The following is a 16,128-nucleotide window of genomic DNA, read 5'->3' as shown; positions in this document are numbered from 1 at the left end:
TTTGTCTTTGTATTCCTGGTACTTTGAACTATATAATAAATATTTACTGAATTGATTTGAATTCATTTGCTGTACAAACCTAATTCTTTAATTCTCAATGCCTGTGCTTTTGAAGGGAAAGAATAAGTGATAGAGATGATCCATAAAAGTCAAGTAATACCAAAATCTGGAATACAATTTTTCCCAACTCAACTTTCTAAACATATACTAGATGTTTCAAATAGCAAAGGGAAACCAATCTAAAATTTTCAATTTTGCCTTCAACAATACTCTTATTACATCTAATAGCTCCCTATATTTTCTAGATACTATTAAATTCTATGCATTGTTTTTCAGTGTAATATTTTTGGTAGCGTAACTTTAAGCAAAGCCTTACACTGTACATTTTAAACTATCATCATGGGATGTAAATTTATATGTAATTTTTGAAAAGTATTTTAATAAATTTTAAATGTCATCTGAGTCCACAGTTATAAAAATGCTTCTGCTCATTTAATTTCTCTATTACATTTTCTAAAACACTAGAGTTTTTCAATTATATAAGTAAAACAAGATAAATTGAGAGACAGTGAGCTCTTCACCTAGTGACCAAGGGCTACCAAGAGTCCTTTCTAATGTCTTTAAAAATTCACTGTTACAAGGAAGCTATGTAGCACAGTTAGTAGGGTGCAAGGTCTGGAGACAGAAGGTCCTGGCTTCAAATATGGCCACAGACACTTCCCAAGTGTAAACCCTGGATAAGTCACTTAACCCTAACTACCTAGCCCTTGTAGCTCTTCTGTCTTAGAACTGATACTAAGACAGAAAGTAAGGGTTTAGAAATTTTCAGCCTTTAAAATTTTATTTTCAACATTTTCCTTTAAATATCTTTTTCTAACTATCCACTGACATCATAATTACTTTGTTTTCTATACAATCTCCAGTCTTGCAAAATCTTTTTCTCAATTCCAACTATCAACTGAACAAGAAGTAGATATCCAGAGTTGTGTAATTCTCTAGAAATAGGCTAAGCCCTACCCCCACCAAAAAACAGCACCACATGTTTCTGTTCAAACATTTTAAAAGGTATTATTAATAACTCACTTCAACATCTATTTATCTTGAAAATGAAATAAAATTTCCAATTCTCGTGCTATGGAAATTATGTCAAACATATTTTATCATGTTGGTTGTAGAGAGATCAAATCAGAGTATGAAACAAGAATGAAGAGACATTCAGTCTGTGTCTTTGATTCAGATCAAATTGTAATTTATATTATGCTAGAATTTGAAGGCTATCTTGCCCTAAAAAGAACCTAGTGCAGGGCAATATTCATATGGGTCTTTTATGAATACAGACAACTGAAATTTGTTTTACTCCTATAAAATATATTTGTGTCTTCACATATCCAACGAATCCCATCAAAGTCCTAACTTTTTTTTAAAACTTAGCTAATGGGAGGAATAATTAGTAAATGAGTAGGATAAAAAATGGTATATAGGAAAGGTATGCATTTCAGTGCATTTAAATGAAAAAAAAATGTTTTAAGAATAAGACTTTAATGATTCTCAGAATAGTTGTTAATGATAATTTTTATAATTAATGTTATTTTAAAACAATTCAACAAACATTTATTATGTGCAAGGGAAAAGTAGTCTATCAAAGTGATAGAAAGTGAATCAGGTCTGTTTAAATCTCACCTAGGACACATTAGCTTTGTGACCCTGCTCGAGGTTCTCAAACATATTTCTAAAGCAACTTGGACTTAACTACTCAGTTATAGAGGCCAGGGACTTATTTTGTTTCTATAACATCACACGACAACTTGCACAGAGATCTTGTTGCATGCATGAATGAGTGAGTGAGTGAGTGAAAGTACTCCAGGCATGGGGAAGAATTTAGGCAAAAGCTCAGAGGAGGCAGATTGACTGTGACGTCTGGATAAAATGTAGAATGAACAAAAGAAAGTGATATGAAATGAAACTGGTAAAGCAGCCTGGAAGCAGTCTCTGTGAAGGGTTTTAAATGCCCAAAGGAAAAAAAGCCTGTATCATATCCTTGACATAACAGGGAGACCCTGAAGACTCTGGAGCAGAAAAAGCAGTCATTTTGGTAGTGCTGTAGGAGGACAAGTAAGGAGAATGGTGCAATAGTTCATATGTTAGGTGATGGGGGCCAGGAGAGGACATTTGCAGAAAGATTTTATAAAGGTAGAATTGACAAAACTTGGCAACTAAGTGGATGTTGGAGAGTGAAGGATACTAAAGGCTGAGATGATGTAAAAATTGCTAACCTATATGCATATGGAGTATTTTTTTTAATCCAATAAAAAAATAAGGTTTCAGAATTACTCAAATTATTTTAAGATGTCCTTATTCTGTCATGGAAAATGACTTCCAACATTAGAAATGCATTTTAATGCTACAATTAGACTATTCTCCAGTACTCTCTCAATGCATGGCATACAAAGCCTACTGGCACTACTGGCTACTTCCTTCCAGTTAAGAGTAAATTACCTCTCTCTTTCACACTTTTCATCTGAATATACATAAAATGAAAGCCTAATAATTTAAGAGTAAAGTATTTGTAAAGATATCAACCACTTTTAGTAGTAAGAATGCTGATACTATGGCAGGAATATGGCTACTCTACAATATTTAGGAGATAGATTTTTCTTAAAGAGTAGACATTCAGACCTCTTTCTTTCATCAACAAGAAACCTATATATTTGGAATTCACAAACTACCGTTTATGTACAATGTCATATACTTTTAAATCACAGGACATACATGGCATACTTACCCAACTTGTGCTACTTCCTTGGGTTTTGGTAAATAGTAAAGATGAACCTTGTAATACTGCCCAGGAAGATAACCAGTTCTTTCTGCAATTATAAAGATAAGTATTTATCACAAAGGTAGAGACTATGAGCTGAAAAAACCAGATAAGCATATTTCAAAATAATTGGTTTCCTTTGTAATACTATATATTTTATGCATTTAAAACATTCTGAGAAGGGGATCCACAGGTTTCACACCTGTCAAAGGGGTACATGACACAGAAAGCTTGAGAATCCTTTATTTATGCCAATTAAAGCAAAGTTACTCCATTTTTTGGTGGCTGCCTAGCAACTTCCCTGGTTGATCAATATGTCTTTATGTTAACAGAATCTATATCTTAAATTACATAAATAAATGATTACTAATAAAAAGTAGTCAGAATTATTTGGAGAAGCATACTAAGCAAAAAAGGAATGTATATAAGTGGTCTGTGATACATGACATTATTTTGTGACTGTAATGATCAAGAAACTAAAAAAATCCTTTATATTGAAATGACACATATTAAATGAACCTAACAAAAATTCTTATCCAGAAAAAAAAAAAACAACAAAAAAACAAGATTTCCTATATTGTAGAAAGGAATAGTACCCGTAAGTTTTCTTCTTAAATTCCCTTTTCCTCATAGCAGAGCATTGTAGACATAATTGCTGTTCAATAAATATGTGTAGGACAATCAAATTATTCTATTAACCTTTCTCTAATCACTAGGATAGTTAAGAAGCAAATTCCCTCCCTCCAAAAATATTAAGTAATTACTGTGAAACAATCCAAATTGGTATCTTCTTTTATTCCCCAAACTTTTCAGATGAGTACTGTCCCAATTTTAAAGTTACATATTTTTATATGAAATCAGATTTTTAAAAGATTAGGTCTCTTCATTGAGTTTAGAAAAGAAAATATTTTCTCTAGCATTAATCAAATGAAGGAAAACATCTGGAAGACAAGATAAAAACGGCTCCTTCGTCCTAGGAAGAGACAATAAAGTGGTACAGTAGATAAAGAGTACTCTGGGCCTGGAGCCAGAAAGACTGGAGTTCAACTCTAGCCCCAGAATAATTCCCAGTTGTACGACTCTGGACATCACTTAACCTCTTTTTCAGGTTCTTCTTCTGTAAAATGGGAATAACAAATAGTACCGACATAGTAGGGTTGCTATAAGGATAAAATGGGATATTTGTAGAGCGCTTTACAAACTTTAAAGTGCTATATATGAGTGCAAGCTGTCTGCTATTAGTATTAAGATTCTAATTAGAACACGAGTCTTCGAATGATTTTGTTTATAAGGCTGTCCCTACTGGGAATTCTCTCCACCCTATCATTAAAAAGATTTTGGATTCTCTCTTCCCTGATATTAATAAATACCATAGGTTCAGTCAGAAATCCCTTCATCCTATTACTATTGGTACCTCTACTGCTATGCTGAGACCATTCCTCTGTCAATAGCACCTAGTAACTTCTACTACTCTGAAATTCGTGACCTTTTGCCAGTCAATCTAATATGACAAAAAAGAAAAAGGATAAATGTGGGGGAAATGGGACACTAATGTACTGTTGGAGGAACTGAGAACTGATCCAATCATTTTGGAAAGCAATTTGGAATTATGTCCCCAAAGCTATAAAAATATGCCTATCTTTTGATTGAGAAATGCCATTTCTAGGTCTGTATCCCAAAGAGATTTTTATTTATCTTTTTTTAGTTTTATCTTTATTTTATTATAACAACAAATTTATACATAAATTTTCCAAATTTATGTGATTCATGTTGTCTCCCTCCCTACTCCTGGAATTGATAAGCAATTCAATCTGGGTTGTACATGTATTATCACTCAAAACATGTTTCCATATTATTCATTTTTTTAAGTGAACAATTTTATAAAACCCAAACTCTAAATCATACGCCCAAATAAGTAAATGATAAATCATGTTCCCTTCTGCATTTCTACTCCCACAGATCTTTCTCTAGATGTGAATAGCATTCTTTGTCATAAGTCTCTCAGAATTGTCCTGGATCACTGCATTGTTCTTAGTAGCAAAGTCTATCACATTTGATCATCCCACAATATTTCAGTTACTATGCACAAGGCTCTCCTGGTTCTGCTTATTTCACTCTGAATGAGTTCACATAGGTCTTTCCAGTACTTTCTGGAAATACCACATATCACATACCACAATTTGTTCAGTCATCCCCCAATGAAGGGATATTCTCTTTAGTTTCCAATTCTTTGCCACCACAAAAAGCACAGCTATAAATATTTTTGTACAAACAGGTCCTTTCCCATTTTTTAATCTCTCAGGGAGATTTTTTAAAGAGAAAAGTACTAATATTTACAAAAATATTTATAGTATCTCTTTTTATTGTGGCAAAGAATTGGAAATTGAGGGGATGCCTATCTAATCAAACAATGGCTAAACAAGTTGTGGCATATGATTGTGATAGAATACTATTGTGCTATAAGAAATGATGAGCAAGACGTTTTCAGAAAAAGTTGTAAATATTTACATGAACTGATTCTAAGTGAAATGAGCAGAACTAAGAGAACACCATACACAAAAAGTACAATATTGTAATGATAATCAACTATGGAAGACTTGGCTAGTCTAATCAATAAATACAATGATCGAAGACAATTCCAAAGGGCTCATAATGAAAAACACTGTTCACTTCCTGAGAAAGAATAGATGGAATCTGAATGCAGATCAACGTATACTACTTTTCACTTTATTTTGTACATGTTTTGGGAGGGTTTTTTGGTCTGTATTAAGATAATATAGGCAATTTTACTTACATAAAAGTTACAAGATTTTGTAAGAATCAAATCAACAAACAAACAAACAAAAAAACCTAGAGCAGGGAAAATATTGACAAAGTGCCCAACAGAGAACAAGACAAGTTCAGAGGAAGACAGACATGCAGGGTAGCCTTGACACAAAAATGCTGATGACGTACTTTAAAAAGCTTAAGCGGCAAATACATAAGTGAGTCATGGCTTTATATCAATCCTATTTCTCTATTTTTTGCAGATGAAAACACTCATGTTTGGTAGCATGTGTCAAGTATAGTCAAGTTGTTTGTTGAATGAATATAATTCAACATGATTTTTCTATTGATCTTCACATGTTTGTTTCCATATGACTAATGTTTAGATGTCTTAACACTCTTCTCTACTCCTTGTTTTCTTAAAAATTCTTCCCAACTGTAATTGTAGAAGGGTACCTCCTCTTATTTTAGGATGTAGATATTGTTTACTCATCACAAGAAACATGAAGATATTTGGAAATATTACTGTTGATCTAACTTTTAAAAAACACATTCTGTGTATTTCTAAATCTTAATCAATTGTGAGAATTCTATCTACAGAATGCTCTAGTCTAGCAATGATGGTAACATGCTAATCTGAGGCTAGACAGAGATTAGTGATACAAAAATCTTAGTGCAAGGCCAGCTGACCTATTAATAACTGTGAATGGTTGCTGCTTCATACTCAACTTCTGCCCTAACAAACAGTAAGTAAGCACTGGCTCTAGAGTCAGAAGCCCTAAATTCAAGTCTCCTTCTGGCACTGACAACCTGGGTGACCCTGGGTGAATCACTGAAGTTTCCCCATAGCTTCTTTTCTCAATTTATCAAATGAGGGATCAAAGAAGATTGAAAATGTAAGGAGGGGCCTTATTGGCCAAGTAGGCCAACCTCCTTACTTTACAGATGAGGAAACTGAGGTTTAGAGAGATCAGGTGACTTAGTAAGTGGCAGAGCTCAGATCTGAGTGGGTCTAGATGGCTTCTTTCCAGCTTTTAAGGTAAGATCTTGCATTTTGTTTTGAATCCATATAGTTTTTAGTTTTAGAACACTCATCATGATGTAATAACTGTTAGTGCCACAGTTTTAGGATACATGAATGGTATGGGAGAAAAGCGGGGGTGGGGTGGGGTTTATAGAACTATGAAGTCACAAGACTCTTTAAAGTCATCTATCCCCAGCCTCCAAACACCACACTCTAAACCTTGGTATTAAAGATGTTATCTAACCAAAGTAACATCAATTTTATTAGTCAGATTTATACCAAGGTTACATTACCTCAGAGTAGTTATGAAAAAGATATGCTGATATATAATATAGAAAGACTGAAATTCATTAACAAAAGTCAAGATTTGGAGGGAAAAAAACCAAGTACAATTAAAATCATGAGCTCTGACAATTTAATAGGCAAAGGCTCATATGGACACAAAACACATTTTTGCAAGATCTTTTTCTGGTTGAGGAAATCATTATTTAAAAAAAAACAATTCACAAAATGAGTTGTAGCTCAATAAACCTAGAAGGAAATTTCTTTAAATGCCTTAAGGAAGAATTACTGTCATAAAAAAGATTGATAAGCACAATTTAAACTCTTCTTAAATTGAAATTTTTATAACAGTTTATTAACCATATAAACCAAGAAAATGAGAATTATGGGAATTTTTCTTCACATTCCATGAATCAGATGAGTAAACAATATCTAAATCCTAAAATAAGAGGAGGAACCCTTCTACAACTACAGTTGGGAAAGAATTCTTAAGAAAACAAGGGACAGAGAAGAGTGTTAAGATAATATAAGCAATTTTAATTACATAAAATTTACAAGTCTTTGTAAGAATCAAACAACAACAACAATAGAAACCTAGAGCAGGGAAAATATTTATACAAAATATCCTTGACAAAAATATGATATTCATGACACACACAGGAAATAACATAAAACAAAGAGTCACACCAACATTTAAGCAGTTGAAGCACAATAACAGTTTTCAAAACAACTGTAAAATGCAAAATGACCACCTCAAATCATACTCCAAATCACTAAAAGAGATATATTTAATATTCTTTTAGTTTTATCCTACACCCTGCCAATTAGTTAGAATGACAAAAAGAGAAATTGGGAATTGTCAAAACTGGACAGGTGGTGGGGGCAGTTGGGGAGCTGAGTGGATTAAAAGCCAGGCCGAGAGCCCAGAGGTCCTAGTTCAAATGTGGCCTCAGATACTTCCCAGCTGTGTGACTATGGACAAGTCACTTGCCCCCACTGCCTAGCTCTTACCACTCTTCTGCCTTGGAACCAATACACAGTATTGATTCCAAGACGGAAGGTAAGAGTTTAAAAAAAAAAAATTGGATAGGTGGTATGGGGAAGTGGAGGACAGAATGTTGCACTCTTTGTCAAATGCCATTAATGTATAGTGTAACTCCTCTTCTGTTACAAAAAAGGCTCAATTAGGGGGAAAGAAAGGCTGCTTTTTTCACCCAGAAATAACCAGAATGTCAAGATAAAAAATGTCAATAAAACATTTTTAAATTTAATGTTTTTATCCTTTAAAAAAAAAGTCTTGAGGTAATTTATTTACAAGGTTTTTTTTTTTAAACCTTAACAAAATTTCCACTGGGTTCCCCACTTTTGATATAGTTATGTTAACTGGTAAAGTAGACAACCTTACTTTTATTTTGATAAATACCTCTGGAATTAGAATACTACTTCTACAAAATCCCACAAAATAATGACTAATCTTTAAAACCATGCCCAGAGCTAGGTAGCATCATTCTTTTGTGTGTCAGCTTCCCCCACAGGAATGTAAGGTCCCTGAGGGCAGCTAGGTGCTCAGTGTATTGAGAGCCAGGCCTAATAACAAGATAGGAGGTCCTGAGTTCAAACATGACCTCACACACTTCCTAATTTTGATCTTGGGCAAGTCATTTAATCCCAACTGCCTGGCTCTTACTGCTCTTCTACCATGGAACTGATACTTAATATCAAATCCTAGACAGAAGGTAAGAGAGTTCTACATACCACCCCCCCCAAGAAAGAAAAGACTGTAAGCTCCTCGAGGGCAGGGATTATCTTTCTTATGGCTAGTATTCTTATATCCAGGGTTTAGCCTGGCACATAGTAAGCACTTAATTGCTTGTAAGGGCAGCAATTCAGATCTAGAGATGGGAAATCCTGGGTTCAAATTCAGCCCCATACACTTACTAGCTATGTAACCCTGGGCAAGTCACTGAGCTCCCATTGCCTAGTCTTTGCTGTTCTCCTGCCTTGGACCCAATACACAAAAAACAGAGGGGAAAAAAAAATGCTTCTTTCTTTCCTTCCTAGAAACAAAGAAGGAGGTCCTGTATTAGTGAACACTAGGTGACAGTCTAAATCAAAGCTTGCAAATGATTCTAGTGCAGGGCCCACTAGGGGACAAGAAAACTTGTAAGATTTCCAAGTGAATCAGCCTTCTTCCAATTTAAAAACAACATTTTAAATATAGCCTATTACTATAAAATCTAATTCTTTTTGATGGGGGTGTGTGTGGATATTTTAATCATTTACATGGCTAGTTTTCAGTAAGTGCTTCCCCAATATCCTCAAAAATCAGAAAAGCTTCAACTTTCAACCAAAATTAATTCTGAATTACTTCACCTTATCTTTTATATTATTTAAGAACATTAAAAAGACCAAAGATTTAGTGTACTTACCTAACCTTTTTCCCATTTTCTGTAATTTTTGTTACATTTAACAATCCGTATTTTTCTTGACCCTAGAGAACAGAGTGAGATTGATTATAGACATCCATTTCTATACTCCAACTAACCAGTAATCAAAAACAATCTAAATTTTAAAAATTTGCATGTACTAGAAAAGGTTGGTAGGCTTTTTGGGGGTTCCAGACTTGTGATTTTATCAGTGAAGAGAGCTCCTGAGAAGGGAAATGGTCAGTAATTGTTCTGCAGCTTAAGGGAGTTACCTGGGGCCCTGAGAAGTGAAGCAACGTGCTTGGGTAACAGGCACACTGTATCAGAGGCTATAGGCAAAGTACTAGAAACCTATATATGGTATTATAATTACAATTAGTTTTCTTTCAATTTAATGATTCTGGCATTTTTTATTAACATTCTACAGTTAGAAAGTGGTAACAAAAGGTCATATCAAAAATAAGCTCTTATTAAATAAATATTCTAGCTGAACAACAAAGAATTCATAAGATCACTGTCTTAGGAGAGAGAGCAGCTGGGTAACCCAGTGGATAGAGAGCTAGGCCTGGAGTTGGAAAGTCGTGGGTTCAACTCTGGCCTCAGACAATTCCTAGTTATGTAATCCTGGATATGTCACTTAACCCCCATTGCCTAGCCCTAGCTGCTCTTCTGCTTTGGAAGCAATACACAGTATTTGATTCTAAGACAGAAGGTTAGGAATTTTAAAAAAAGAGATGAGGAAGAGAGCCTTTGCCCCAAATCTAGGTGAGGAAACTAAAGCCCAAATTAAATTCTGAATATATTTTACAAGGTGGGTGAGAGCTATAACTTAAATTTAGCCAACCTTATAAAAGATATTCAGAATTTTGATTTTAGTATAATAAACATTAATACGAACTACAATGCAATCTTCTCACAAAATGAGGATGTCATATTAAATCATATAATCTTAGAATATCACACTAGTTCTCAGTCAATCAATAAACATTTTTTAAGTGTCTACTGTGTTAGGCATTGTACTAATCATGGGGGATACAATAAAAAGGGCAAATGATAGTCCCTAAACTCAAAGAGCTCACAATCTAATAGAGGAGATGAGCAAACAAATATTTAGAATTATTTTAGAAATATTTAGAATATTTAGAAACTGAAGGAGGTGTGAAGGTTGGAGAGGTAAGTTGAACCAGTTGGTGAAGGCCTTGGGAATGCCAAAGGCAAGAGGGATGTACTCAAGTATACAGAGATGGGGAGATGGTCAGATCTGAGGTAAAGAAAAACCATTTTGGCAGCTATGTGGAGGAAGGACTGATGTGAGAAAGAAAATTAAGGCAAGAATACCAATTAAAAGGTTAATGTAATAGCTAGATGAGAGCTATATGAGAGATGATTAGCATCTCATCGTTTCCATCTGTACTCCCAGCATTTAACTAAATGCTTTTGTACACATTAAGGGTGTAATACATGCTTTTCATTTATTCCAACATAGTTAATATGTTCTAGTGTTTCAGGATGTTTCTAAGTTCCTGGTGGTAAATCAGTACTTATTAAAATATACTGTCAAGAAAGAATTGTTAGAGTAGGCATGTAGATGAAAACATGATTAATTACTTGTTAATTTGAGTATATATTTTGGGGTTTTGGTTTATAAGATTATTCATTTACAAAAATGAATAATAGAGAAATGTTTTGTGTGATAATACATATATAACCTAGATTGAATTGTTTGCCAGCTCCAGGAGGGGGGGAGGGAAGAAGGGAGGAAGACAATTTGTTATTAAAATAAAAAAAGAAAATATTCTTTCAAGTATTTGAAAAGTTTTCATGTGAAAAAGAAATCTGACTTGTTTTGCTTAATTGAGGAGAACTAAGATTAAAAAAATGCAAGCTTGTCATAAAGAAAGCTTCCTGAATACGTCAAACTATTCAAAGGTGAAATGAAGAGGTAATCACAGGAGATAAAAGGTTCTCTTGCATAGAAGGCTTTACACAAAGTTGGATGTCCAAATTCTCAGCTGTTATAGGGAGAGAGCTGTAATTGAGCTTGATGATCACTGAAGGTTGAGGGATTTATCTAATTCAACACCTTTGCTTTGTAGTCAAGGACACAGAAACTCTGAGAGGTGATGTGATTAAGGTCACTCTGCTAATCAGTCCTCCTTCCAACACTGAGCTCACAATCAACTATAAACTGCCAAAGTCTCCAGTCATTTTGGTTTTACTCTCTTTGAACTCTCTGGAGAATTGGGCAACACTACTGATCATACTTCCTGTTTTATTTCAGAAACATAGCATCTAGTTATAGCTTTATTATCTTCTTTCCAAACATAAATGTGGTTGTTTCTGCCCTGGGTCCTTCTCTATGTTCTGTAGATTGTAAATCTCATTTACATCTTCAGTTCTTAGCTCTATACAGATGCCTCTCAAATGCCAAGGTCCATACTAACATATCCTACTAGGCATTTCTGAATTTTGAAGTACCATGAATGAATCTGAATCTTCCACCAGCCTCAACACATTCCAGACCAAGCTTATCTTTCCCTCTAGAACTGCTTTTCCTTCTGATTACTGTCTATGGCACCACCACCACCACCATTCATTATTTCCACTATTACAAAATTTCGTCAACTCTGGGACTCCTCAACCTGACCTCATGTTTAATTGGTTACCAAATCTCATCTGTCCTACTCCTGCCACATCTCTTGCTACCTACTGCCACTGCCTTTGTATGGGCATCCATTAACACCAGCATGAAATGATGAAACAAGAGCCTCATGATGGTCTTCCCTAGCTGATCTTCTTTATGCATACAGCAATCTGATCATGTCACTGCTCAAAAATCTTCAGTGGCTCCTCAATGCTACTAGTATAAAAAGGGAACACCTCTGCCATCTATCACTACTCTGCCTTTCTAGATTTATCTCCTACTCCTCTCCATACACAAAGTTCTGGCCAAAATGGGTTGTTCTCATTCTGAAAAATATTTGCTGTAATTTTCTACTTCTATCTCTTTCCTATACTCTTCTATCTGCCTAAAAAGGTCTGCTTTTCCAGATCTTACTTCTGAAATTTCTTAGCTACATGACCATGGACTAATAACATCACATCTCTGTCCTTAAGTTTCTTCACGTATAAAACAAGGAGGATGGATAAATGTTCTTTATAATCACTTCCAAGCCTATCATTCTATGGCTCTTTTTCTTAATTACTATCCTTCCTTTAAAGTCCAACTCAGGAAATGCTACCTGCTCCATGTAGCCTTTCCTGATTCCTCCAGCTAATAATGATTCAGAGCACTCTATTTTCACGAAATATATGCATTCATGTATTACTTAGTATTTCAGTGTAATAATTTTTGACAATTGTCTTTTCAGCATTTAAAGACTTAGTTGCAATGTTGTTGTTGTTGTTGTTGTTGTTATTATTATTATTATTATTATTATTATTATATCTTCACATCCAAAATACCTATTTTGACTGCACTAGTATCTGGGTAAAAGCTATATTCACTTTAATCTAAAATGATGGAGCTTTATACACGGTATCTCAAAAATCTCTGTGTAGTTTTAAGTTCTGGTAGTTTAAAATTGATCAGCAAGTTGAAGCCCTTTAAGCTTGAGCTAGGGACTCCATGGAAGCCGCAATATCACTCTGTCACCTTATTTTTCTGTTAAAGCTTCTCACCTCTAAACTGTAGGACTACGAGGAGAAAAGTATCATTTTATTTTTAAGAGAATTCTCTACAAGTTTTTACATTTATAAAAAATAGTTACTATATGATGATGTAGCAAAAAAGTTAATTAGTAAATTAAACTATGTACCTACCATATTCTGTACAAACATAAGAATTTTTTAAAGGAGTTTCTTGGGTTGATAATATATTTACAATAGAAGTGTTAGTAAACACATCAATGGAGTTTATGACATAAGGTCCAAATATACTATAAGCATTGTACTTTAAAGAAAATAATTTGCTATTTTATGATTAAAATCAGTTAATTATAATGTACTTCTTGTGGCTATTTGTATACTAACTGTGGCTTGGTGCTTTGGTGAAGAGGGAGAAGACTCATTTTCTGGAAAGCAGGGCTTTGTGGAAGGTGGAGATTCCTACAAAATAAAATAAGCAACGCAAAATGTTATTCTGCTGTATAATTTCTTTCTCGACTAATCAGACTGAGGGAAAAAAAAGGAAATGTAAGAATTTCTTTCCAATCCCATTTTTAAATTTCCTAATTATAATCAAAACCTTAAAAGTTTAATTATGAAGTAAATGCATTATACTACAGCTATTACTAAAATGTATATTAAATGAGATTCCCTTTATGCCAATTATAATCATGAATGTGAAGTGATCAAAAGATTGTAGAGATATTTAGAAGCTAAAATGAACTTTAGAGGCCATTTTGTTCAACCCCATCATTTTAGAGTTGAGTAATCTACCCAGAAAGGGACTTACTCAATGTCACACATGAAATAAGTGGCAGTGTTGAGATTCTAATTCATGCTCCACAATTTCATGATTAACTCTCAGATTAATGTAGTTAGTGCACTAGAATTACAATGCATGGTATATTTGTCATAACCATACTTAAAATGGCTAAGAAATTAAGTATTCATGGGTTAGTTATGTTTGGTAACAAGTAATATTCACAATACTAATATGACCTAGACTTGGTAGTTAAGAATACTGAGAATTACCAATTATTTGTATATATTTAAATCACAATGCTATTAATATTTAAAGTAAGTTGCAATTCAATGATGCAATTTTCAATGACTACAAGTCTAGAAAATAGGAAGAATCCTAAGGACCAAACTTCTTATTTAAGTATTAGCTATTTAGCACAAAAATAAAATGTTGTATTACTAAAGAAAAAACTAATCACCTAACAGGTTGGAGGGAAATATGATAATTGTCTTTAAAGTCATTTTGCCCAACCAATACTAAAAAAGGACATATCTTAAAATTATAGATCCTCATTAAGAATATTTCATACAGAACAAGATGAAAAGTAGTCGAGCATTTCTGAATTCTATATTCTATTGTTATTGACAACAGCCTTGTTTCTGCCTTTTTACACAACCTTTATAAGGTTAATGTACTGGCATAAATTTGGAACTGCAAATAAAAATTTTTTAGAACCATAAGGATCAAATATTTTTAAAGGATTCACTGTGATTGGTTTTAACATTAAACTACATATCTACATCATTTTTCTTATATTTTCCTATATTGATAAAGTGAATGACTATCAAAGCTTCCAGTACTGTATAATAGAAAGCCTGATTGGAATTGAGAAAATCTAGTCTGGATCCTGTTTCAGAAACCTACCTGGAACTCAGTCTCCATGTCTGTAAAAAAGGAAGGAAAAGTGAGAAGAAGACTTGATAATCTATAATGACCCTTTCAACTATAAATCTATAATCTGATGATCTTCTAATGATATAACAAAAATACTTTTACACTGTCCTTCAGCTAACTGGAGGTGATGTAGTTTATGAAATTGGATTTTTGATATACTGATTCAATCAAAATGTTATACTGTGAGGCAGCTGGGAAGTTCAGTGGATTGAGAGCCAGGCCAAGAGACAGGAGGTCTTAGGTTCAAATCTGGCCTCAGACACTTCCCAGTTGTGTGACCCTGGGCAGGTCACTTCACCCCCACTGCCTAGCCTTTACCTCTCTTCTGCCTTGGAACCAATACCCAGTATTGATTCCAAGACGAAGGTAAGGATTAAAAAAAAAATCAAAATGTTATACTGACAAATGAATATATTCATCTGTATGGGAAGAGCCTGGAGCTCTGAGTCTATAGAATTATAAAGACAGACAATTGTGGCCTAGCAACAGTAAAATTTTGCAGGAAGACATCTTCCAAAGTCATCAGAAGCTAACCTTCCTTTCTATGTAGGGAGGAAGGAGCTAAAGGAAGAACATTTGAATGAAATGGAATTCACTGGTAATCAACAAGTATTTATTAAACACTGTGTTCTAAGCACTATATTCAATGCGGTATGAAGTGTAAAGAATGAAACAATCCTTACTCTTGACAAGCTTACATCCTAAGGGAAGTAGGTGGCAACAGTACATATAAAAGTTATTCAACATATAACGTTAAGAAATACAAGCATTTCAAATAGCTCAATAAAACACAGTTTTGGAAGGAAGGCATGGGAAATTGGGAGGATCACTGAAGGCTTTATGCAGAAGATGGATTGCTAAATAGCAATTTGCAGGAAGAAAAGGGATCATGTAAAGGGGAGCTAATATTAAAGGTATTTCCAATGCAGAAAGAGATGAAGTGTCCTCTGTGGGGGCTGACCACAGAGATTAAGAGGAGGAGAATTATTCACTGAGACTAGAAAGCTAAACTAGGAGCCAAGTTGTGAAGGGCTTTAAAAGCCAAATTGTTATTAAATTATTATTTAAAAGCTAATGTTATCCAGGAGGAAACAGCATTTGATAGTTCTAGATCTTTTTCCTTCAGTTTTTTGTTGTTGTTGTTTTGGGTTTTTTTGCTGGTTAATACTGAAAGAACACAAAGGGAAACCAAATTTTAAAAAAGTTTTAAAGGGTATTAGAGACCCACAAACCAAAAACCAACACCCAAATATCTGAAACAGAATTATTTTTTGAAAAGTTGTTAAAATAAAATATTAGGGTACAGACAATAATTTAAAATATTAGAGGAAAACTGAAACTCGGACCTCTAACTTATGGAGGGGGTAATTTTTAGTTAGAAATGCTAATACCATCTGGCAAACAGAGCAGGAAATGAACTTACACTTGGCTTTTCTTATACCAATTATAAGTA

General features: G+C 34.0%; 1 protein-coding gene across 19 annotated transcripts in view; it reads right to left on the bottom strand.

Annotated features, from left to right (window-relative positions):
- Positions 1-16,128, bottom strand: part of ARHGAP12 (Rho GTPase activating protein 12) — a 146,112-nt gene that overhangs the window by 32,055 nt on the left and 97,929 nt on the right. For 12 of the 19 annotated variants that reach the window (XM_007504786.3, XM_007504781.2, XM_007504782.3 and 9 more), the window contains 3 exons: positions 13,346-13,420; positions 9,317-9,378; positions 2,783-2,864 (listed from right to left, as the gene is read on the bottom strand). In XM_007504786.3, the coding sequence (XP_007504848.1) occupies positions 2,783-2,864; positions 9,317-9,378; positions 13,346-13,420 (219 nt within the window). The remainder of the gene's footprint in view (positions 1-2,782; positions 2,865-9,316; positions 9,379-13,345; positions 13,421-16,128) is intronic. The other 7 variants (XM_056800050.1, XM_056800057.1, XM_056800059.1 and 4 more) reach the window with 1 other exon arrangement.

This window comes from Monodelphis domestica, chromosome 5 (assembly GCF_027887165.1).
Source record: "Monodelphis domestica isolate mMonDom1 chromosome 5, mMonDom1.pri, whole genome shotgun sequence".
Lineage (NCBI taxonomy): Eukaryota > Metazoa > Chordata > Mammalia > Didelphimorphia > Didelphidae > Monodelphis > Monodelphis domestica.
Note: the sequence above shows the minus strand (reverse complement) of the source record. Positions and strands in the feature narration are given on the sequence as shown.